The sequence below is a fragment of the Punica granatum genome, chromosome 4 (assembly GCF_007655135.1).
Source record: "Punica granatum isolate Tunisia-2019 chromosome 4, ASM765513v2, whole genome shotgun sequence".
Classification (NCBI taxonomy): Eukaryota; Viridiplantae; Streptophyta; class Magnoliopsida; order Myrtales; family Lythraceae; genus Punica; species Punica granatum.
Window position 1 is genome coordinate 34878089 of NC_045130.1, and position 26188 is coordinate 34904276.

Consider the following 26188-nt stretch of genomic DNA (forward strand, 5'->3'; position numbering starts at 1 on the left):
TATTTGGTAAAATTAAAATGAATAAATACCTCAAAAAGTTTAGAGAGGGAATTGTCAAAAGGAATTCCCGCATTTTACCTTGGTTACTACCGTTACTTGAGACGCTCTTTGAATTATTGTGACATATGTGTGCTGCTCCTTCATATTGTCGATTACAGATTTTTGACACTCCCGATTATCAACTTCACTCATCTTGTTGAAAAAACTTTAGAGGAAAACAAAAAGTAGTAAAAAAGTTTAACTTCTGTTGTGATTAACTTATGCAAAAGTGACTTTACATATAGGATTTTTAGAATGCATTGTATGAAAGACTCTACATATTTTGAGATGTCCTTTACATTGATCTAGTAATTTTTAATTTTTTAAGAATAGTTAATATGTACAGATAATATGGACTAAATTAGAATGATTCAATAGATTTAATCCAAATGGGAAATATTGATAAAATTCACTTAATCTAAGAAAGATAGAACTTAAGGGCTCTCGATCACTAATAAAGAATAGGGTCTATGTCGACTTTTTTTTTTTTTTTACTTTTGCCGACGCGAAAGAAAGTCAACCTAGACCCTCCTAACATATCTGCCGATGTTTTTGGAAACGTCAGGATAGACCCCGTTGGTATAGGGTTCCCAACGTTTTTTAGAAAACGTCGGGAAAACACCACCCTAGGTCGACATTTTAAGAAAAGTCAGCTAAATACCATGTCTAGGCTGACTTTTCAAACATCGGCAAAAATCGAGCCTAGGTCGACGTCTATTACATCGGCCAAATCCATGCCTATGCCGACGTGTCTTGCGCAGGCTAAAGTTTTGCCTAAGTCAACATTTGTTGCATCAACAAAAACCGAGCCTCGGCCGACGCAAATAAATGTCGACTGAAACCAATTTAATTAAAGAAAAAAGATAACATAATGTCGATAAATTTACAACTTTTTGTCAAACCCTGAAAATCCAAATCAAATGTCAATAAATTACATCAAGACAAGAGAATGCTCGATTCATTCCAAACTAAATTTCACTATCAAATATAACATGTATATAGAGGTACAACTCAAACAAGAAATAACTAATTAACTTCGAGAGATCAAGTAAAAGCAACTAGTAGACAACTTTGGGAGATCGAAGAGGGGGTTGTCCACTAGTAACAGCAGCTTGGGGAGCTCGAGGAAGAGCCACAACCACCAACAGCAGCTTCGGGAGATCGAGTAAAAGCCACCACCAACAGTAGTCATTTTGGGAAGGGATGACGGGCCATAGCAGCTTCGGGAGGTCGAGTAAAAGCTACCACCAATTTGTAACATTTGTAATTATCTTCACGCAATTAAACATGAAAGAGCAATGATGATTACAAATGTTACAAAATTCATTGTTTTGGAATGATTTTCAAAGCATTGCACCATCATAAGTAAACCTTTCTTTTGATAAAGAGAGACTATAAATTTGGGTCGATCGATAACTCTTGAAGACCATCGTAATTTAATCTCGAAAGATTTATTTCATCAATATCATTCTGGATAAATCTTGTGATATATTAAAACTATAATAATGACACGTTACCCTTTCTGTTATGAGCCACAAATTACAATGAAAACAAATTGTATAATAAGATGATAACGTATTGTTTCCTATCGTTTTGCACTTTGACTACGCTTTTGACAACATCCAGTAGCGAAATGATAATTTGTTGTCAGACTTTAACAACATTCACGACAAAGATCGACATTTGAAAAGTTCGGAAAACGTCGGCATAGGGTTAACATTTGCCGACGTTATTTGTTGCATCGACTAAGCTTAAAAACGTCTGCATAGGGTTAATATTAGCCGACGTTTTCCAAAATGTCGGCTAAAAGATGGTCAATACCGACATTTTCCAAAACGTCGGGATGACGCATTCCGGCCAATTTTTCCCAACGTTTCACATCGGGCCAAAAATGGCGGGCTAGCCCCATTTTTCTGTAGGGGATGTAGAGTTAAGGTCAAACTTAAAATAGCATGCGAACATATCATTTGTCAACTTTTATATATTATAATAGATTCAGAATTAAGAGGATATGAGTTGAATTCTCATCAAATGAGATTCTCTATTTCGTTTTAATTATGGCGTTTTTCCTTATTCTTTATCAGGTTTGTGGATTTTTTTATACTTAAGAAGAAAAAGAGCCCTCGCAAGGTAGGTGACTTGTACCAAAGCATGCAATGTTATTTAATTGAGGAAAAGAGCAACTGAGATATATATGTTGGACAATGTTAGTCTAAGAAGATAGGTTGATATCATTTCTGTTACGAACACTTGATCGGTTTCGTAACCTCTCTTTTCTTTTCATTCACAAGCAGTTTATTCTTTTTGAACTTACGAATCCATTACTAGCCTATGGATTATAGAAAGTTTGTGTTCAGAATACTCTTATGACTGACTTTAGGCTTTACAAATTCTAATAAGAATTCAACACATGACTTTGTTGGTATCCGAGAGACACGGACATCCTAACCACTTGCACTATGATTACCGTTAAGAACATAGTTTTTTGTGGGTGAAATAAGAACAGAGTTTTTTATTTAGATAATATTGCTCAAATCAAATAAAAATTGCATAATTAATAATTGTCAAGCACATGATTATTCTTCGGAGTATATTTACAGGTTACAACAAACTAGCTAGGCAACTCGGGAAGGAAAAGATCTATCCGATTTCAGTGGGTGCATTCTGTGGGAAGACCCCTGGGAAAACGCTTCCGATCAGTGCAGTAGTTGTAGATCATGAAGTTCCTCTGGACCCACCGGAGCTTCTCCCGCCCATTGGCATCGAGCGCTTGCGTCTTCCATGCGTTCCCTCCTCTCGCAGATGACCGGCCAGGACAGGATGATCTCCCGCCAGAATAAACGCAGGCATTGGCATTGAAGCTCCGGAAGGAGGCTATGAAGGGGGCCTTCGACCAATCGGTTTTTACAAGCCCGCCCATGGTAGCCCAGTCATCGGCATTCCAAAGGCTAGAGTAGACTCTCATTGGCTGCTTGGTGGGGAAGGGGACCCCAATTGACTCCCCGTTCTTGAATTCCCTAATTGGGATGTTGTCCACCAAGAATCTGAATAATCAAATCGTGACGAACCATATGTGTTAGAGATGCCAATTTTGGCTATAGCTGGCTAAGACATAGTGTCGGGTCAGGAGCTGCTTACATGATTCGCCGGGGGTTCCAGACGATTGAGTAGGTGTGGAAGGCCTTGGTGGGGTCGAACCAGAGATGGAACTGCTGCTCCCGGTTCCCTTTCCCCTGGGTGAACACGTTGGTGTGGAGTGTGTATGGGTTTCCGGAAAGGTTCCCCAAGAACTCATAGTCGATCTCATCATGAGTCGGTCCTTGAGAAGATAACTTGCACATGATTCGAAACAGAAATTAATTACTATATATTGGTCTTGCACAACAACAATATGTTAAGAGTTTTGGTAATGTTCAACTGTGATCAATACTAACATAATATGTGGTAACAGTGCCAGCTGAATTGCCGGGCACGAGCTTGAGCTGCATGTCAATCCTGCCAAAGAGGTACTCTTTCTTAGTCCGGAAGCCAGAGCCCGAAGCCTGGTCGAGGGAGAGGGTCAGCATCTGGCCTCCCTGCAGGAACCTGGTGCGCTGACCGCCCCAGGTGACATCGCAGTCTCGGTAGAAGTTACCAGCATGTGCTTCCATTATTAGGGAACTCGTGAGCACACAAAGCACAACAAGGATCATTGCTGAATATCCAGAGAAAAGCATCACTTCTGAATTTGGGTTAGGATATGAGAGAGGAGAGGAAAGTGGGAGAATTGGATATGAGCAATGGAGGGTGCACACATATATATAGATACAACATTGCATGCTGCATGCATGAGAGTAGCAAAATATGAGTGGCTTTCTAGAGTGAAAATTGACCCAAAGGAAGCATCGTAGACGAAGGATATAGATATAGAGCTGGAGACAGAGAAGGAGGGGGTGGCAATTAATTAATTATAAGATTAGATAAGATGGAGATGACGTTTATTTTTTATTTTTTATTTTTTTGTTACAGATGAGCCATATGAATTTAATATAAAAAAAATAAAAAGAAAAATTAGATAAATAAATACATGTAGTCACACGACAAGAAATAAATTCGTAATATTTTAATTATTAGACGAGAACGTTTCCCATTATAACACACTTATTTTCCCAGGATTTATCCTTAGACCTTTTGAAGTTGTCCCTCTCAGGCACCGTGACGGGTTATTTTCTACACCGGTTGGCGGCTATATGAACTTTTAATGAAGTGGGCTGGAGCACTTCTTTGCTTATCTATGCATATATTTATATATCCATAAAATATATATTTATATATCTATAAAATATATATTTATATATCTAAATGAAAACGGAGCTAAGAACGAGCATCGTGTAGTAACTAGTAACCCAGGGCTTAGCCTATATGTATATATCTGTATTTCCCCGTTTCCTATTCCATGAGTATTTGTTGTGACCAAAACGGAACCATAGCTAAGAAGGGCCAATCCTATTATACATGTTTATGAATGTTCAGATTGCAGACTAAAATTTTATTGTAACTTTTTTTTTTTTTTTGGTGTGAACTATGGTATTCGAAAGCTCAATGGGCCCCGACTAATCCAATCGAGTCGGGTCGGCTCATTAATGGATAAAACTCTCTTAATCATAGACTTTTTCCATTTACAAGACTCCAAAATTTGAAATAATATCATGTAATAAATTTGAAATATTTTGAATCATGGTGAAGCCGCTATATTTTCTTCTATCATTGTAATCTTTCTCTCGATCATTTTACTTTGTACCTGTTTTTTTATCAATGGATATTCATAGATTGTCAAGCAAAAAAAATCTAAATGATTTATCCCAACTAATTTCTTAAGATACATATAATTTATTTGAAAAGACATATAATTTACATAAAATTAAGTTAGTCTACTACAACTTTAAATAATTTACTTCTATGCATTGTACATAAAATCTTCCTGTCAAGACCATAATCTTTATTTGACGGGGAACTTGGGGATCTCGTCATATACAATTAATGCAAGTAAAATGAAGGAGAAAAGTGGGATTTTCAAATAAAAAATATGAGTTAAAAGACTGTATTCAAGCAAGCCAGCTGACTACAAACTATCCATTCAGGCCAAATTGCCAGTGCCGCTGGGCTTCGGCGAGGGAGACAAAAGCAAAGCCACTAGACGACAGACAAAACCAATAAGATATATGAATAAAGTAACACTACTGTTGTCGACCAAAAAAAAACATTATTTCTAACGCACAATAGTCGAAAAATTTTTATCTTTTAATGAGCCAATTAAATTTAAATTTGAATTATTCAGGACTTATTAGAATTTCAGATATCAAATAGTGCAGATAAAAAAATTATATAAAAGTATAATATTTTTGTTTCCATATTTAAATTTTATTAAATTATATACATGCAAGCTTATGGATATACCTCCCTTTTAATAAAAAAACAAATTATGACATATAAACGCGTATATTTATATCATACATGATTAATATATAAAAAGAAGATTGCAAATGAGAGATGTACATGGGTTGGCAGCAAGTTGGTTCAAGATAAAGTCAAGTATATATGCTTCTTTCCACCTGCCTCAGATGAATACTTACCCCAAAAAAGGACTCAAAGCATGGCCATAGGTAGATAAATGAACTTTTTGCTCGGCTGGCTCTTGTGCTTGATGAAAGGTTGATCCATAATCTCTATCTCAGGACGTTTCGTGGAACTACTGATATAATCACATCTATTTTAGCTGCGAACTCTGAATAGTAAAAGCTTTCTTCTCGGGTTAGTTCGAGTTTTGCTCGGGAGAGACTGGGAGGTTGTTTTGGGATATTCACCCAAGGCAAGATCAATGCTTGTATGAACTAGCTAGTCATCTGCCATACGTGCCATATAACTGTTCCAGACTACTTGCACTTCTGCCATTGCTTGTACGACGTATTTATGGAATTTCCACACTCCAGTTCTTGCATTTGTTTTCTATCCCGTCCCTAATGTTTGGCCCTGTCTTCTGTAGAGTCAAATGAAAATGTATCGTCGCTCGGGCAACTGATTGGAATGTGAATTACCTAAACCTAAAGGCTAATTGGTGCACACATATCGAGAGGAAAATTCATGTGCCAACTGGCTGGCTTGAAGTGCACTCCATTTCTCGATAGGGTTCATTTCTATCAAAATCCCTCAACAGGCCTTGGACTCCTGATGTTTGGCGATATTATTGGGACTTCCTTATCATGCCTTTGTAGTACGTAGTTTGTTTTTCGATATGTAATGGCTTTTCCTACCAAAAAAAGGGCTGATTGGTGCAATGGGCGTCATTATGGGCCTTTTAGACACAGAAAACAACATGGCTATGTGGATCCAAAAGGTGAATGATGGGCCTTCATCGTGGCCCATACCTTACGTTTCTCTCTATTATTATTATTTTCTTTTTTTAGCCACCTTCTCTATTAGGCTGGTGATATATAAATCGAAACCTCATAAAATGAGGAAGGATATTGCTACCTGAGCAGAAGTAAGACCGAACACATGGTTTGCAAAGCGAAATGTTTCTTTTTCTTTTTTCTTTTTTTTCTCCTGAAAGTGTAAGAAACCAGGGTTTTTCGAGCTAGTAATGTACAGTTGCATAAAATAGCTGATAAAACGGCAAACATATTGTCAACAATGGTGCATGTTTTGCAACTAATTTGTAATTCGCGCAAAGGAAAACACAATTGTCTTCTTTGAATCAAATGACGGGTAACTCACAAGCTTGGAAATTTCCGATATTCTCTATCTGTATTTCATGAACCAGTTTTCTCCTATTTTAATGTATGAGAGTAGGTGCTCGAAGTAAAGAGCATGTTACAAATATAGCATATGTATAAGCAGATGTGGGACCATCCGATAATAAATATCGACCGGTTATGTTCACGTCGTGTCAGTATAGTACTCCCTTTTGCATGCGTGATGACTATTATTGATTTGCACATTTTTCTGTTGACATCAAAATTTTTCGGTGAATCTGTCAACATCAATTTGCTTATTTGAAAGCAGAATGTATTACATTTTGCAATGCTGGTTTTTCATATATCAATAACATTGCCAGTACCTGATGGTAGCCTAAGATGATAGTCAATTAGAATTATGATATGAATGTAATTATAGAAAGAATAAAATAACAAAACTTGGAAATGTGATTTCGATCATTCTTCATCATAGTTTTCATTTATTAAAAATTAGCAAACTATGCACCCGTACTATATGTGGACAATACTAAAAGAGAAGATAATCATATAAATACATATGTATTGAAAGAATAATTTGAAAGTAGAAAATAATTTAAAACAGACCAAGACATAGTAAATTATGTAATTAGACAGTAATAAACTATCAAATTTATGCTCTTCCATTATGTTATTAGTAATACATAACTGATATTTATGTAGGTTTCTAATAGGCATCAACAAAGGTCCAATTTAGATTTCTACCGAAAAAAAAAGGTCCAATTTAGATTTATAGAGAGAGTACTGCAAATATTGCCTTCAGTCCACAATATGTCGAAAAATCAAGTAAATAGTAAAAGGTGCTATTAAAAAAAACAACTTCTAACCGAAAAGCTGAAAAAAAAAACTTTGTTTGCGCTTTCTCATTTAATATATATCTATGTCCATATCCTTATTTATATCTATTTTTTTATGAATTCCTTATTTATGTCTACATACTATTATAAAATCAGAACAGTACTTTCATCTTCCAAAGTGTCCATGATACGTATATTTTAACATATAAAAGTCCTTAAATCAAGTACATTATTGTAAGTTCAATAACAGGACTATCTCCTCTCCTTTTCTCTTTCTTCCACTTCTTTCTCACCCTCTCTTTCGCCTCCTCCCAAATCCAACGCGCAACATTTTATTTTCCAAAAAAAAAAATTATAATATTTATCTTAGTTTATTAGAATACTTGTTACTTTTTTAAATAAAAGAGAGGCATATGAATTTTATTATGGGTAAGAGGAAAAAAATAAAGATATTTAAAGATATTTTTTACATATTATTTTTTTAATAATATATTCAGTTTTTTGAAACTGTTTTGAAGGTATTCTTGTAAATTAATCATTGTTATCGGAACCGGCCGGACTGGCCGATTCGACCGGTCGGACCGGAAACCGACATTATGTCCGGTCCGATTCACCTGAAAACCCAAAATGCACATTTGAACCGCCGGACCCATAGAACCGGCCGGTTTTGAGCAAAATTCCATTGAACCGGCCGGTTCTATGGGTTTTATGAGTTTACTTTTTATTATAAAAATTATTTGGTTGTGTAAGGATTTGAACTCATGACCTCTTACTTCTTATACTAGTATACTACCAACCAAACAACCACAACTTTCTTTTTTTTTAACTCTACTTTTAAGTACTTATTAAAATTCAATATTTATTTTGAAGTAAGAAATATTAAATATATTTATATTTTCTTACACTATTCTCATATATCTTTGAAATCATCATACTTCTATCTTAATTATCATAATTTTTTTAATAATATGAATATTTATTTTATTTTAATTAAACGTGCGGTCCGACCCATCAAACTCCCGGTTGGACCCATAAACCTATGAATTCATATCCTTTCCGGTTCATCATCCGATCCGGTTCTGATAACACTGAAATTAATGGTAGGACGGCTATCTCCTATCATTTATATACAATATAAAAACCGGAGAAACATCTGAGAGTAGTTATTTTGAGACTCGCCATCAATGACAAATTCACAAACTACGCGAGATAAGCATGACGCGTCACTCATTGTTGTCCATAATTCATTACCTTGGGAAGTTCAAAACTAATATAAACATAAATAGCCCCCAAAAAAATTTAGGAGTTCACTATTGAAGATCTCCACTTCTAATCTATGAGGAAAGTCAAAATTATTTTCTAAAAGTTCTCCATATACACCTATAAGATGATAAGAAGGGTACAAATATGAACCAGGGCTTTTGTAAGAGAAATGAAATATTATCTTGCACATTTAGAAGACTTTAAGATGATGACAATTTTTGAGTTTGTTAGTTATGGACTTCTTTAATAGCTTTTTTGGATTTTTTTATACCTAAGTAAAACTATTGGTTAACTTTTCTTTATTTTTTTGGTACATTGTACTATTTAGCCGTTGAACTATTGCTATTAAATTACGCCTAACGGGTGTCTCTCCTCGGTTGAGAGACGCCATGGGGGCCGGGGCGTCTCGTTGACTAAAGATGCGTGAGGAGCTGTTGCATGGCGGCAGTGGGCCCCACGCGACAGTTTCTCCACCCTTTTAAATTTTTATATATTTTTTAAATTATGGCCATTGGACTCCCAACAACATAATTATATTTAAAAAATTATCGATATAAATACTTCATTTCACGTCCAATTTTTAACTCCTACTTCCACTACTCAATTATCAACTCCAACTCTAATTTCACCTCAAATTTCCTCCTCTCTTCTTCAATAAAAAAATGGCCAATGCAAACCAATTGAATCATTTATTATATGCCGAATATGAACTTCCCCAAAATCCAAATTCCCGAGCTTCTGACTCCTCCAATAATCGAAACTCTAGCTATCATCCCAATCAGCCACATTATTCACACCCGTATTATCCCCAACTGTACGCCTTCCCGTTAAACCCAAATATTGGATTTGCGGGTTCACATTCTTAATTTATTGGCGGAACGAATTCGAGATATAGAAGCGCCAGGTACATATACAAAGCATACAATGTACAATAAGAAAGTATTAAAGAGAAAATATTCTACATATGGGCTGTCTAATTAGGTGAATTTAGTGCATCGAGATCGGGAACTAATATGCCTTCTTATCCGTTCGTATCTTCGTGATTCTATTTGTGATTTATTGCCCTTACAATAACAAGAATATTTTTAAAAGTTTTTGAGAAAGTTTCATTATCTAAGTAATATTTAATAATATTAAAATTTTTATTTAAGATAAAAATTAACATTTAAGCACAATAATATTAATATCAAAATAAATATATTTAATAAATATATTATATTTATAATAAAAATATATGTATTTCTTCTAATAATATGTGGTTACGCGGGCAATCCTTAATTATTTTTTAAAATATTATATTTGTGAAATTTAATTACCATCATTCTTATATATCTAAAATAATTTTATTGATTGTTATATATTACTATTTAAAACAGTTTAAAATACACATATAACATATAATAAAATTGACAAAAAGCAAAAGGGAATCAAGTTCCATCATATGTAATGTACGAGTTCCACGATTAGTATCTTATATAATCTAAGGACAATGGTGTTAAGTTTCAAGTCGAAGAAGTATGACACATTGACGATGATTTTTTTTTTTGGTAGTAGTGTGGCCGAAGCCAACTGGAATAAATAAAAATAAAACTAAGCTATACATAACGTGGTATGGATTGACTATGGGATTTATGATGGCTGAGAATGGGTTATAATATCCCTCGCCCCCTAAATATAAGTGAATTATTCAATGTTTTAGGGGACGTTTAGTTTTAGAGTTAAAGTAATTTTGATTTTGATTTTGGAAAAAAACAAATGAGATGGTATTATAAATTTGACTTGGAAAACGTGTGTTTTTGTTGTGTAGTGGATAAAGTTAAAATCAAAATCATGATTCTAAAATTTGACCATGAAACCAAACTGGCCTTAAATTTTAAGACAAGGAATGGGAAACATTTTTGTTTTATCTGCGTCCAAAAGGTGTGTGCAATTAATGTAATCTTCTTTGTTATGGTGATGAGACAAGATGTATATATATGTGTGTGTGCCTGTGTGTGTCTATATATGTTACCGCAAGCAAAATGAACATACTTTGTTCGGATCATAAGCAAGATCATCTAATTTTCCTTGTCCTTCACATAAAGGAGCTGTGTTAATATCTTGAAACTTCATGGTTTGACCCACAAAGAAAGGAAAAGGAAAAAGCGAAAGATATTGAAATTTCTAGCATTTGAAGTAACATAGCATGCATATTTATATATTGTTATTGTTATTATATGATTCTTTTGTAATGACTTCAAGCCCTTTTGTCTTCTTGAATCAGCTTCACAAGCAGTGCAAATTTAAATATATACCTGAGCTGTTTTCTCTCTATTCTGCACTTAAAAAAAGATTTTGAAAGAAAATTATATTTGACATAGATGATTTTGTCCTCAAACTGAAGTGACCTCGCTAACTAAGAAGATCAGCCATTGAAAAAGACGATTTAGCACAACAATAATCTTTTCTTAATTTGAAATCAAGAAATTCTTCAGAGTTTAATTCACATCGGTGGAGTATTCAATATCCTTCTAGTTTCTCTTTGTTATTCATTCCTAGAATTATGCTCTAAAAGACGAACATAATATCAAATATAATTATATCTTTTAATATTACAAAGACATAACGTAATATATATTTCCTTGCCAAAAACAGCGAAGTGCTTGTCATTTGCTTTTATTGTTTAATTTATGTATATATTTTCTATCAGCAAATCACTATCAATGGATTTAACATGACCACGAGAGAGAGAGAGAGAGAGAATTGAGAGGGACGGAGAGGTCGACAACATATGCTGGTGCCTTTATGGTGAGGTAATATTGGATAGTGACACAAAATGGGAGAGGGGAGAAATTATTTTTCTACAATATTATTATGTGAGAATAAATACTCATTTTTTCAAATTTTCACCACTGAAATCTTAACATTAATATTAGCAATCCAAATTTTTGAATATCTATGACTAAAACTTTAAAATCAAATTTCAGCTGTTGAATTTTTTGATAAATAATTTTAGCTACTGAATTTAAAATGAGAGTGAAGGGTGAGAGGTTCATTTTTCTGGGATGATTTACAATATAATTTTTGAAGATAAATAATTGTGTTTTCAAATTTTCGCCACTGAAACCTTAACATTCATATTAGTTATCGGGATTTTTGAATATCTACTGCTTGAATGTTTAAATCGAATTCTAGCGGTTGAATTTAGGGAACAAAAGCATATCGTATCCTATTTTAGAAAATCGAATTATAGACTTTTATACTTCAATTTTTTGATCTATTTTTTCTTTGCTAGTTGTGGCATTTTAGTTTTATGAAAGTAGGAAACCAAACCTAGACTAGAAAAATATCATTATCCCTTTAACGAACTAGTCCCTATACTAATGAGAGAATATTAGTTGGTCCTACCTTACTAGTACATAAGCCCATATGGTGAGGAGATGCCAATGAAAATTTGCCAATCTAGAGGTGGACCCCACGGTCTCTCGCTTATGTGCTGGGAGGTAGGAACAACCAAAATTTTCTCCTATACTAATCCTCTTATTATCTATCTTACTATCATCATCTATTATTGCTATATCAGTGAAGTATATAACGGTACAACTTCTTGTTTTCCAAACTACTCTTAATCTAATATTTCAAATTGAGAATAATCGTTAGATTAGAGTTATAATTGTAATCGAACCATGGTAATTAGAATCGTGATTCAATTCGTAGAATATAACTCTTGCACCTAAAGCAGTTAGGCATCCGCTAAATGGTTCAAGGTAAATAAGACTTGGTTTTGGATTACTGTAATCGATGTAAAAATGTTGAAATATAACTATTAAAAATAGTTATGGATTTCAAAAAAAAAGTTAAAATATTTGAAAAATAATAATTTAAAGGGGTATTTACCTAAAATGGCCCATGATTTGCTCGTTTTGTCAAATCTATCATATGTTTTTTTTATCAAATCTATCCCATGGTTTACTTTTTGCATCAAATCTATCCCGGCGTTATCTTTTTCGTCAACATCTAACGGTGTGCTGACGTGGCGCCTACGTGGCAAGTGTGGCTCACTATCTCTCCATGTGCCACGTCAGCACGGCCGTTAGATGTTGACGGAAAAGATAACGCCGGGATAGATTTGATGCAAAAAGTAAACCATGGGATAGATTTGACAAAAAAAAAGCATAGGATAGATTTGACAAAACGGACAAACCATGAGCCATTTTAGGTAAAAATTCCTAATTTAAAACTATTGAAGTTAAAAATTATAATCAAAATAGAAAGTAAACATAAATAGTTTTATAAGTACCTACTGAATTAATCACGTTCAATTGCTAAAATTACTTAAATCATCATTTTAAAATAGTTCACGGAACACTGTCATTACTTAAAAACCAAAAAAAACGAAACGCACTTATTCAACGGAGGTCGCATTTTCAATCGAGTCCATACTAAATTGTGGGTGCATACACCGGGAGGCACTGTCCAAGTACTTTGGCTTTTAGTGGGACCAGCAATAGCATGGATCCCACTTTCTCTCTGCATCTTTACGTGGCAGATCTGCACTGGCCCCAACACCCATGCAATGCATCTCTCTCTAAAAAACTTTCAGCAAATTCCCCCCTAATAATAACAACAAAATATTTCTTTTCTAAATACCAACAAAATATTAATTAAATAATAAACAGTTTCTTAAAAGAAGGGAACAAGAGTTCAAGTTTCGGGAAGTGCAATCTCCCTAAATTGTGAAATCAACATCTGCCACAATTTTGTTCACATATAATTCCCCCTAATAATACGAAAATAAATAAATAAATAAATAAAATAGAATAAAATCCCTAAAAAGTTAATAATGAGAAAATAACAAAATTGAAAAAACTATTGATATGATCCTTTAAAAATAATATTGCCATCAATTTGATCCTTCAAAGATATTTACTATCAATATGATTCTTCAAATATATTATTATCATTAATTTGGTTCTTCAAAATTTTTTACCATCAATATGGTCCTTTGAAAATTATATTACCATCAATTTGATCCTTTAAAAAGTTTTATCATCAATATGGTTCTTCAAAGATCATTCCCTCCATCAAATTAATATTCCGTTAAAAACACCATTGGAATTGCTTAACTACGTCATATAATTTCTATAAAAAAAATATAAATATAAATATAAAAGAATCTATCTGCTGAAATAAAAAATCAGTAATATTTCTCATTTCAACACATGCGCTGTGATTCCGTCAACCGCCTAATCGTCTCCATCTCCACCTCCATCTCTTTCATCTTTCATCTTTCTTAGTGATACTACGAAGAAGAACAAAGAAACTAAAGCAAACACGTATATTTCCAATATAAATATATATAGATTAAGTGTTACAAGTAGAGTGTGAATTTTTCTTTTATCAAATTTTTTTGTTCTATTTTTATAGAAATTATTTGACGGAATTAAGTAATTCTAACGGTTTTTTTACGGAGAATTAAATTATTGGCAATATAATCTTTGAAGGATCATATTGATGGTAAAAAATTTTGAAGGATCAAATTGATGACAATATGATCTTTGAAGTATCTTATTGAGGATAAAAATCTTTAAAAGACCAAATTTATAATAATATAATCTTTCGAGGACCAAAATAATACTTTTCTATAAAAGATTCGACAATAGTTTGTCGATGCATAATTATAAATAGCCACTCTCAACTGCCTTCCATTCCTCGCAGATCTCTCCCCGTCTCTCTCTCTCTCTCTCTCTCTCTCTCTCTACGTCCACTTTCCTTCCTCCATCGCTACGGAGCTCAGACTCCCGAAGAATTCTCCCCCCTGCTCCCTTCCCTCCCTCCCCGCGACGACCTCCTCCTCCGTAAGTAGCATTCTCCTTCTTCTTCTCCTTCTTCTTCAACGTGTGATCTTCCATTTGTGTCCGGATGAGATGAATTGCTGGTGGATCTAGAAACCCGCAATCGCAACGCCCCGCATTGTGTGCCCCACACCTCCAGTCAGGTTTTTATCTATTTGAATTTGCTCCTCGTCGATAGCTGACGCCCGTGTGGGGTTGTTCCTCCCGATTAGGAGGCTGAGATCTGATTCGGGTCGGGGCCTGTTCTGAGCGGATCTAGTGATTGTGCGTCCAGGCCCTGTCGGTTGATTTGTGTTTGGTTGTCACTACTTTGGCTTGATTTGCTCCTCCCAATTGATCGAGCATGGTCTTGTCGTTTTGAGCTTTACATCATTGTCGACAAAGGATTTAAGTTTCCCAAGCTTTTGGTGGAATGTTGGCGCAACAAATAGGAAACTTTTTCGTTGAATATGGAATGATGATCGATTGTCAAGTCATTGCTGTCAAACCCAAGTTTATGCTTTTATAATATGGATAGACATATAATATATATAATCGCCTTCAATCTCTGTTATTGCAAATAATCTCCCGGTAGTGTTTGCTGAGGAAACACAAGTTACCGGTATGTTCTCTGGGGCCCAAGGAAGCCTTAGCTGGTTACTTTTTGCTGCCGGGTCGGGAAAATCAGAAATTTTTTCCATTGAAATTCTTATCTTTTCACCAAATGATATATTCTTAGACGTTTCCTATGATGAATTTGTGTGTTCTGTTTAAGTTGCTTGCATCTATCTTTTTTCTTGCTTTTCTGACTTGTAGTTCTCTTTTCTTATTGTCCACGGTTGTGAACAAGTATGGCCAGTTAATAGCATGATTGTTACTATATTTGCTTCTGTTTGATGATTTTTCTAAGAGCTTCTTCTGCTATGATTTTCGATATTTATTATCCATGGGTTTTTCATTCGACAGAATTGAATCTGATTAAGTATGGCAACTCCGTACACCCCCAAGAACATCCTCATTACTGGGGCGGCTGGGTTCATTGCCTCCCATGTCTGCAACCGGCTTATTCGGAACTACCCTGAGTACAAGATCGTTGTCCTCGACAAGCTCGACTATTGTTCAAACCTGAAGAACTTGAATCCTTCACGGGAATCTCCAAACTTCAAGTTCATTAAAGGAGACATTGCCAGTGCGGATCTTGTCAACTTCATTCTCATGACGGAGTCCATTGACACGATCATGCATTTTGCAGCCCAGACACATGTTGACAACTCCTTCGGCAATAGCTTTGAGTTCACCAAGAACAACATATATGGGACCCACGTTCTTCTAGAAGCCTGCAAAGTCACAGGACAAATTAGGAGGTTCATCCACGTGAGCACAGACGAAGTATATGGTGAAACTGACGAGGATGCAGTCGTTGGAAACCATGAGGCCTCTCAGCTCCTCCCGACAAACCCATATTCTGCCACGAAAGCTGGAGCAGAAATGCTCGTGATGGCATACGGGCAGTCATATGGATTACCTGTCATAACTACCAGAGGGAATAATGTTTATGGGCCCAATCAATTCCCAGAAAAGATGATTCCTAAATTCATGCTCTTGGCTATGAATGGCAAGACTCTTCCCATTCATGGGGATGGGTCGAATGTGAGGAGCTACCTCTATTGCGAGGATGTGGCAGAGGCATTCGAGGTCATTCTTCACAAGGGTGAAGTAGGACATGTCTACAATATTGGGACGAAGAAGGAGCGAAGGGTCATTGATGTGGCCAGGGAGATCTGCAAGCTTTTTGGTTTGGACCCTGACACAAACATCAAGTTTGTCGAGAACAGACCCTTTAATGACCAGAGGTATTTCTTGGATGATCAGAAGCTGAAGAACCTTGGATGGTCCGAGCAAACCCCATGGGAGGAGGGGCTGAGGAGGACTATGGAATGGTATGTGGGCAACCCGGACTGGTGGGGAGATGTTTCGGGGGCACTGCTCCCACATCCACGAATGCTGACAGTGCCAGGAATTGAGAGGAAATTTGATGGCCCTGATATTAACAACTCTCCCTCCTCTTTCGTGGCCAATAGCCCTCGTGTGAATGGAAAGTTGCTTCAAGCACCAAAGAGCAACAGCAGCCTTGGAGAAAAGCCATCCCTGAAGTTCTTGATTTATGGGAGGACTGGGTGGATTGGTGGCCTCCTCGGGGAGATATGTGAAAAGCAAGGGATACCCTTCGAGTATGGGAGGGGCCGCCTTGAGAACCGGTCATCTCTCTTGGCAGATATCCAGAATGTGAAGCCAACGCACGTGTTTAATGCTGCTGGAGTCACCGGCAGACCAAACGTCGACTGGTGCGAGACTCACAAGACGGAGACGATCCGCACCAATGTTGCCGGTACCTTAACCTTGGCAGATGTCTGTAGAGAGCGGGGGCTCTTGATGATGAACTATGCTACAGGATGTATTTTTGAGTATGACGATGCTCATCCACTGGGGTCGGGCATTGGCTTCAAGGAGGAAGATAAGCCAAATTTCACCGGTTCCTTCTACTCAAAAACCAAGGCCATGGTAAATTCTGACACCACCTTCTGTTTACAGTCTTCGTAGATGTGAGCCTGCCAAATTTGTTAAGTAACTCATCTTTTATTCTCTCTTTCTATTTATCTGTACAAGGGAATTTTTTATGAAATTATAGACTCTGGATATGGAGCAAAGAAGCACAACACTACTGACTTATATGCGGAATGATCATTGTTGTACATGTAAAAGAGTTTGTTCATCTGATTTTTTTTTGGACAGGTCGAGGAGCTTCTGCAAGAATACGACAATGTGTGCACTATGAGAATCCGAATGCCGATCTCATCTGACCTGAGCAACCCACGAAACTTCATCACAAAGATCTCTAAATACAACAAAGTGGTCAACATCCCCAACAGCATGACAATCCTGGATGAACTCCTGCCCATCTCCGTGGAGATGGCCAAGAGGAACTTAAAGGGTATCTGGAACTTCACAAACCCTGGGGCTGTGAGTCACAACGAGATACTCGAGATGTACAAGGCCTACATTGACCCGAGCTTCGAATGGGTTAACTTCACCTTGGAAGAGCAGGCGAAGGTGATTGTTGCCCCAAGAAGCAACAATGAGATGGACGGTTCCAAGTTGAAGAGCGAGTTCCCGGAGATATTGTCCATCAAGGAGTCACTCATAAAGTACGTCTTCGAGCCAAACAAGAAGACCTCCAAATAAAGGGGACATTGAGATCATGATCCATTGCTGCAGAAGCCTCGGTATCGAATTTCCGCCTTCGTCATTTCACTCGGTGGCGATGGGCTTTGTATCACTTCTGTTTTATCTTTCTTTTTAAGTTAAAAGAATAATTTCATCCCCTGAATCCAGATTATTTCATTGTTGTAGCTATGGTTGGTTTATTTGGCTTCAGGGCATTTTCTTATCTGTTTTAAGTTTTGGCTCAGCTCGCTCCCGCAGTCATTTTACACACTTTAGAGGAATCGGATGTAATTATCTTCAGCGGTCTAAGTTATGCTGATTGCAGCCACCTATATAAGTTTGTTAAAGAGTTTACTTTTTACCTCTTTAATCGAGTGTTTCATACTTATGCTTTGAACTGAACTTATGAATTTGATGACTGCCGTGGTGCGATCGTCCTCTGTTCTGGGCCTGTAATTGGGCTTGGGTTTGGCCTGTCACTTCAATTGGGCTTCTAGAATTCAGAATTATGGGCCCGTCGAGGCCCGTACATCGGAGCTGATACCATGTTTGGCGAGAAAGGAATAATGAGCGGGAAGAATGGCCATCTCATTCCCTTTTTATTCCATCGTACCAAAGTCATAGCCTTCCTGAAATTCTTCGGTCACCGGATTGTCGCTCGAGGACTGTTGGATCAACTTACATACACTATGCATGGGGCCTACCACTTAATTCGATCCAATATCCCTCACATTAGAAGCGGTAGCCACGTTAAACAACCATGAAAGTTTCTATATCGATTTAGGAAACGTCCGGGTTGACGATGACGGAGACGGTAAACTTTCATTTTGAAACATTTCCTGCGCTAAATTTTCATCACTACCTTCTTGTATCCTTTATTTATTGAATTTCATGCATAATCTCTCCATAACCAGTAACAATGCCGTCCTATCTTGTTGACATTTAAACGGCTATAACCTCACCCACTTCTTTTTTGGAAACCAACGCTTTCAAATTAATATTATCGGTATATCAATGAATCGGTTGGTCGAATAGACTCTTAGTGAAAAGGAAAGGACAAAAAAAAGCACCATAACCGACTCGATGCCCGACTTTAACATGAGATTTAAGCAAGGATAGCTCATGAAATCGTGCTCAACCTTTCTCGAGAGCAATTAAGGCAGTAATTAATCAGGAGAGGGATGGATCACAAGTTTACTGCATTCGGCCGTTGGATGTATGAGATCTCTTTTTTTTTTTTTTGTCTAGCCAGCAAAATCGAAGCACGAAAAGTTTTTTTTTTTTGGTGAAAAGCAAGAAAACATTGGGTGGTGTGGACGTGTGTAACAAACACCAACAAAAAATCAAATTTAATTATGTTAGGCATGACATTTTGCGACCAATGTGGGCCCATTCCCATGTTACCTTCTACATGAATTTGGGGGCCGACACTATAGTGTCCAATTCCCATCAACCCCCAAAAACTTAAAAAATATAAATAAATAAATAACGACAATTTTTTTTTGACTCGATAGTAATAAAGAGACAAAAAATTCATAACAACGATATTTTTTTTTGGTAAACTAATCGGAGCAATAGCTCAACGGAGGAAACAGAACTAGAAGGAAAATTACATCAAGTAAAAACGGAGTAAGGAAACCCTAACTATATCATCAAAAAGTCGTGAAATAATACTGATGGAAGGACTAGAGAAAAAGTGGGGGCCTAGCGGCAATTGAGTTGCCACAAGATTGTCCATCGTGTCACCATAATTCGATTTTCTTGTACTGAATGTAATGAGAATCAAACATTCCGTCTCTTCAATGTGTGGATTTTGGATCTTCTTTTGGTGATCTTTTTGAAACAATTCTGCTAGCTGGCCAAGACACGTCGTGGAAGCATCGGACCCTATTGTCAGCATTTTTTGTTCAACTATATCTACTAATATTAGTGAAAGTTAAGGGGACTCCATGTGAAAGGAGGGCTTTTCAATCCTTGGAAAGAACCATCATATCCTTTTACAAACCAATTAATCAACATTTTCTAGTAAAATCCACGTTACATTTAGAATAGAAAACCCTAATCTGATAACATGCAGGCACAAAGAGACGGTTTATTCAAAGAAATCAAATAATTTTCTTCAAGAGGAAGCCAAAGTAACATAACCATTTTTGGAGAGGTTTCGTAAAGTATTATATTATAATAAATTACAAGATGCATCATTGTATTAATCCCACAGCCTTTTTATAACAAAAAAAAATTACAAGATGCATGCGGTGTAATTGCAAATCGCTCTCCACAAGGTTTTTAGGATTGCAATCCTACTTAGGATCGGAAGAGAGTTGAGGGATTGATGATCGTAGGATTATATCGAGAATCGTAAAATCTTACTTATAATTAAAAAATATATATAAATAAAATTATGCTTTCACATCCATCACAACTCCTATTTACCATCACACGACTTTTATCTAACATAAAAAACTCATGTTCGTACAATGTCAAGTTTTAAAAAGACCAATCACCAACAATAAGTCATTAGAAAAATACACGGTATCGTTCACAAGTTATCAAAAAGTAAAATGACATTATCAAATATAAGTAACAAGAAATAACAAATCATCGTCATTAACACCAACATTCATAGTGAAAATCATCATCATTAACATCAATATCGCCATCATCCTGAGAAATTAGAATCAAATTCATCTTCTCTGGGAGCTACAAGTCATCAACTTTGGCACTTAGGGCTTGGCATATGAGCTTAACATGCATGGACTTGGACCAATTTTTAAAAAATTATGTATAATGTAAGATTACTAGGATCACACAGATCCTAAAATCCTAAGAGTCAGATCAAGATCTCACTAAAATTCTACAATTTAGATCCTCAATATAAGATCGGGATCAAAAATTTGCCCATAGATTTTAGAAACTGACTCGAGATCCATGTAAACGGGCTTTGATAATAATGCAGGGGTATTTGTATTGAAAACACATCATGATCAAGACCAAGCGGATATTGAGAGGGAATTTATCTACGCCAATAAGTTGAGAATTCATTGACCGTGAAAAGAAAAGTATTATATTATTTTAAATTGTTCAATGGATAGCATGCAGAGATTATATAATTAAATGATTGATGGAAACGTTGATTGCGGGTTCCATATATCCAAATCAAGGAAAGCCCTGTGGACAAAGACAAAAGATCTACCTTTGTTGCTTCTGTCGGCACAAGATTTACAGTTAGGTTCACACGAACTCGTCTTCTGCATCGGTCGCTGGGTAACTAATCAGAGAATTATTCACATTCTTCGTGCTTATAATAATGATCGTGGATTGTTTAAATTATGGTCGTGGAATCGAACTCGAGCCGTTGCGTTTGGGAGGAGAGACATATATACTTAGCCATCCCAAATCAAAAGTATACAATCGCCAACATAAATGGGTAACAATAGTAGACAATACCATAATTAAAAGGGTAAATTGCACTGGTGGTCCAAAATGTTTTACAAATGTTACATGATGGTTCAAAAAGTTTTTTTCGTTACATGATGGTACAAAATGTTTCAAAGTTGTTTCATGATGGTACAAACCGTCAACTCGAGCTTGACGCCGTCAAGCCGATGCTGACGTGGCTACTACGTGTCACCTCCTTGCTGACGTGGCAGAAAAATTTTAAAATTTTAAAATTTTAAAAATAATTTTAAAAAAAATTTCAAAAATAATTTTAAACTTTAAAAAAAATAAAAATAAAATAAATAAAAATTAAAAAAAAAAAAATTAATAAAAAAATTTAAAAAAATTAAGAAAATTTTTTAAAATTCTAAAAAAAAAATTAATTTTTTAAAATTCTAAAAAAAAAATTTAATTTTTTAAAAAATTTAAAAATTTAAATTTTTTCAAAATAATTTTCAAAATTTTAAAATTAATTTTTTTTATTTTTTTTCTAAATTTTTACTCTTTTTTGTATTTTTTATATTTTTTTAAAAAAAATTATAAATTTTATATTTTAAAAAAATTTTCAAAATTTTAAAATATTTTTTTTTTTTTTTGAAAACTTTTACTCTTTTTTTGTATTTTTTTAATTATTTTTTTGTATTTTTTTGGACTTTTTAAAATTTTATTTTCTCTTAAATGACGTGGCACATTATGATTGGTTCCACGTAACAAAAGTGACACATAGGACGTGCCACGTCAGCAAAATGTTAACGGCATCAGGGCCAATTGACGGTTTGTACCATCATGAAACAACTTTGAACCATTTTGTACCATCATGTAACGAAAAAAACTTTTTGGACCATCATGTAACATTTGTAAAACATTTTGGACCACCAGTGTAATTTACCCTAATTAAAAAGGCACCTTCTCAACTCCCACCATTTGCCGACCAAGACAAATTTGAGTTAATGCTTTGCCCATTGATCCGATATATATCATCGTGGATTTGACATTTTAATAATTAATAATTTATGTACAATGAGTGATTTTAGTTTAAATAATACTATTAAACGCTAAAAAAAATATAAATTTTAACTCTTTTTTAATTTTGATAGGAATTTTATTTTTTTATAAAAAAGGAACAATTTTTAATTTTCTTATCACGTTAGGCATTTGTACCATTTTTCATTCATTTTACTAACTCAATACCGGCCACCACCACTGATTAGGGTGATCAACGCCCTTTGAGGTCATCAACGACCCCAATCGGGATTGCAGTGGCTAGTTGGGACCGTCACTGTTTCTCAAATCAAGGCCTTTCTCTCTCTTTTTCTTTAAATTTTTGTTATTTTTGTTGATATGGCGTGACACGGTTTGCCACATAGACACCAGTTTTCCATCACGTCAGAAAAATGGATGAAAAATAATATAAATACTTAATTTGATAAGAAAATCAAAATTAATACCTTTTTTTATCAAAAAATAAAGTTTGTGTCAAATTAAAAAAGGAAACAAAGTTCATTTTTTTAATCATTTACCCTGAATAATATTATACTTATCATAAAAAGTTCAAATAATATTGTTGTAGAGTTTCGTCATCTCTAGGACTAGGATATTAACGATGTGATGCAACACCTACGCCTAAACGATAATGAATGCGATAAAATTCCAAATTGATTTTATGTGTTTCATCACTGCAATGAGTTCATGCTCAAAGCTCGACTCGTAATCTTGATACTGCACAAAAGAAAAAAAAAATCGATTATTCAATCCAATAATCCTTACTTGTATTGGCCAAACATGTGAAACCCTACGTCATCATTTGCAGAAGAATAATTCTCTGTAATCTGTATATGATTGTTGGTTCTGAATGGTCTATGACCTAAATTATGACGTCAAACTAGGGTTTTTATTAAATCAATGAAATTGTAAAGGACGATTAGATTAATTCCAGTGCTGGCGCGCAGGTTACGCAAGAATTAATGAGTGGAATAGAATATTATTCACAATTTCTAACATGGAATCTGCGGTTTGGATGATCATACATTTGGAAATCGATATTTTTTCCCCATATTCTTTCTGAAAGAACTAAAATTACAGCTGTTAGTTAGGGCAATGGAATTTATTCCCCGTTAGATACTGTTTCTAATCACTTTGAATAACAATATAATCCATACGGACCAGTTCAAATGATTTGGCGCTTATTTTCCTTATTTAAAATCTCGATTTCAATTCTTATGAATAAAAAAAATTCATAACTGGAAGAATTTTAACTCTTATAAGCTGGCCGATCCAGCTGTAATTGCATTAGTCCAAGCCTATACCACTCGTTAGATTTTGGGATATTAAGGTACACAATGAAAAATAATAATATAATAATAACAATCATAAAAATAACAATAACGATAACGATCACGACAATTTTAAGACTTAATATCATTGTTATCAGAACCGGACCGGACCGGCCGGTTCGACCGGTCGGACCGGGAACCGGCACCAAGTCCGGTTCGCCTAAAAATCGAAATGGCAGCTTTGAACCGCCGGACCCATTGAACCGGCCGGTTTTAAGCAAAATTTCATTAAACCGGCCGGTTCTATGGGTTTTTATGGGTTTCCTATTTAATGTAAAAATTGGTTGGTTGTGTAAGATTTGAACTCATGACCTCTTGCTTTTCATATTAGCATACTACCAACCAAGCCACCACCACTTTTTTGTTCTTTTGACTCTACTTTTAAGTACTTATTAAAATAAAATATTTATTTTGAAGTAAGAAATATTAAATATAGATACTTTCTTATACTATTTTTATATTTCTTTAAAATCATCATACTTTTATCTTAATTATCATAATTTTTTTAATAATATGAATATTTATTTTATTTTAAATAAACGAGCGGTCCGACCCATCGAACCCCTGGTTGGACCCATAAACCCATGACCCCGTACCCCTTCCGGTTCATCATCCGGTCCGGTTCTGATAACACTGCTTAATATGTTTATTATACTTTTTCCAAATGATATGAAATTACAGTGCACACAATTATAATCATAGTATGGGATAAATTTATTGACAATAGGGAGATTTAATTCCAACAATAAGAACACAAACTAAGGTTAAAAAATAGATTTATAAATATATTATCACACACCAAAGTTATAATTTTTTTCGAGTATATATAATTTAAAAGATTAATTTTATATTTTAGAAACTTTATGTTAGCGAAAATAGAAAAATTTTCCAGTGATTTTACAAGGAATTTTGTAAAGTACGTTATTTTATAATTTTTTATCCGGATAAACTTTTTACACTGATCGCATTGAGTGTTAGGTTAATCCTACATCTATTAAGGATTTATTAAGATGATAATTGAAAGTTGACCACTAATTTTGTCCAACAAACGCCCTTTTAAGGAGAACATTTTAGATGATCATATTTCAAATGACATGGTGAGAAAGAACCAATAAGAGTTCTTTAATAAATAATAATTATGACAATTATTCGAGTGATTAACATCAAGTTTCTAATTTCATGTAATTTGATTAGTGTTTCCTCACATCACGTGACAATATAGGATCACCCGATAACTTCTCCCTTTTAAGTGTACAATGTATGTACAAGAGAAAGAGTCAAGAAAAATGGGAATAATAACCGGAGAGAATCTCCAACTGTTTTTGAAAAAAACAAAATGATTCTCAGAAATTTGGTCCCAAGTCTTAAGTCTAATTCTGAGGGCAATTCGATCATAGAATAGAAAGAAATTATTGGGAAAAACAGTGATAACAATAATAATTGCAGATCTATGGCCTAGAGGCTGTTGCATACGCGTTCTTGCGTAAAAGGCAACTGACCGGAAGCCATTTTTCACCCAACTTGCAACTAATGATATCCTTTTTAAGATATTGATATTGATGGGGAATTTATTGATTACATAATGGGTTGATTGGAGTTGTTCGGTTTCTTTTTTCAGGAAAATGCATTCAACTCTCTTGAAATTTAAAGAAATGACACTTAATTTCATTTATTGAGAAAATATTTACTTAGTTTCATTTAATTTATTTGGTCAAATCATTATTTTTGAAAAAAAATACCAATGGAGATCATGACTTTGAATTCCCTCTTTTTAAGGCCATACATTTATTTCTTCTTTTTACTGAATCGGGTCACATTACATAAATAGTTTCTTTATTTTGAAAATGAAAAAACTGAAAAATAATAAAAAGAAACTAAAAACTGCGGACAGAAAGGAGAAGTAAAGAGAAAAAGGGGCAGTTGAGGCGTCACTAGCCACCGCCTCCTTAAGCAATATCATCGGCGAAAACCCTCGTCTTGCGTGGTCTGGCTAGAGGCGAGTCACCAAGGATAGAAATGATACAATTAAAAAAAAATCGTTTCCGTAGATAAGTGCACCGCTTCTTTTTTTTTTTCGACAGGTAAGTGCACCACCTTTTAAATTGCGTAATCACATCAAATGTTTATATATGGAATGGTGGCGATTGCCAATAGTGATCCCACCAGCAGTAACGTTTGTCGGAGGCCATTCTCTTCTCTCTTTGTTGGCCTACATTTTTTTTCTTTTTTTGATTTTTGATTTGTCTTTTTATTTTTGAAATTAAAGAACATGATTTAAAAGTAAAAAAAGACTTATATGAACATTTTATGTAACATGGTGGTCTTATTAGGTAGGTAAGATAGTAAATGTATGGTTTTAAAAAATAAAACTAAAAGTTATAGCACAAATATGTATTTTTGTCAAAATTTAATGGTTGATCAAAGAAGTGAAATGGGATTAAGTGCCTATTTTCTAAACAAATGCGGTTATGTGCTATCTGTCTAAACCTCAAGTGAGGTGAATGTATTTC

General features: G+C 34.9%; 2 protein-coding genes across 3 annotated transcripts; one reads left to right on the plus strand and one right to left on the minus strand.

Moving 5' to 3' along the window:
* Positions 1-2520: 2520 nt before the first annotated feature.
* On the minus strand, positions 2521-3903 carry LOC116202871 (xyloglucan endotransglucosylase/hydrolase 2-like). Its single transcript, XM_031534508.1, has 3 exons — positions 3474-3903; positions 3178-3371; positions 2521-3083 (listed from the first exon to the last, which is right to left on the minus strand). The coding sequence occupies exons 1-3, from the start codon at positions 3855-3857 to the stop codon at positions 2690-2692; spliced, it is 972 nt and encodes a 323-aa protein (XP_031390368.1). The 5' UTR covers positions 3858-3903; the 3' UTR covers positions 2521-2689.
* Positions 3904-14554: 10651 nt separating this feature from the next.
* On the plus strand, positions 14555-18261 carry LOC116205466 (trifunctional UDP-glucose 4,6-dehydratase/UDP-4-keto-6-deoxy-D-glucose 3,5-epimerase/UDP-4-keto-L-rhamnose-reductase RHM1-like). 2 transcript variants are annotated; one of them, XM_031538083.1, is made up of 3 exons: positions 14555-14706; positions 15649-17244; positions 17476-18261. In XM_031538083.1, the coding sequence occupies exons 2-3, from the start codon at positions 15667-15669 to the stop codon at positions 17923-17925; spliced, it is 2028 nt and encodes a 675-aa protein (XP_031393943.1). In that variant the 5' UTR covers positions 14555-14706; positions 15649-15666; the 3' UTR covers positions 17926-18261. The 2 variants fall into 2 exon arrangements, with proteins under 2 accessions (XP_031393943.1, XP_031393944.1); XM_031538084.1 differs by lacking the exon at positions 14555-14706 and adding an exon at positions 14715-14846.
* The last annotated feature ends 7927 nt before the right edge of the window (positions 18262-26188 follow it).

Coding starts and splice junctions, on each gene's coding strand:
- LOC116202871 (XM_031534508.1), bottom strand. CDS start 3,857: ATGCAATGTTGTATCTATATATATGTGTGCACCCTCCATTGCTCATAT. Junction 3,372..3,473: donor GCACTGTTACCACATATTAT/GTTAGTATTGAT, acceptor ATCATGTGCAAG/TTATCTTCTCAAGGACCGAC. Junction 3,084..3,177: donor TGGAACCCCCGGCGAATCAT/GTAAGCAGCTCC, acceptor TTGATTATTCAG/ATTCTTGGTGGACAACATCC.
- LOC116205466 (XM_031538083.1), top strand. CDS start 15,667: ATGGCAACTCCGTACACCCCCAAGAACATCCTCATTACTGGGGCGGCT. Junction 17,245..17,475: donor ACTCAAAAACCAAGGCCATG/GTAAATTCTGAC, acceptor TTTTTTGGACAG/GTCGAGGAGCTTCTGCAAGA.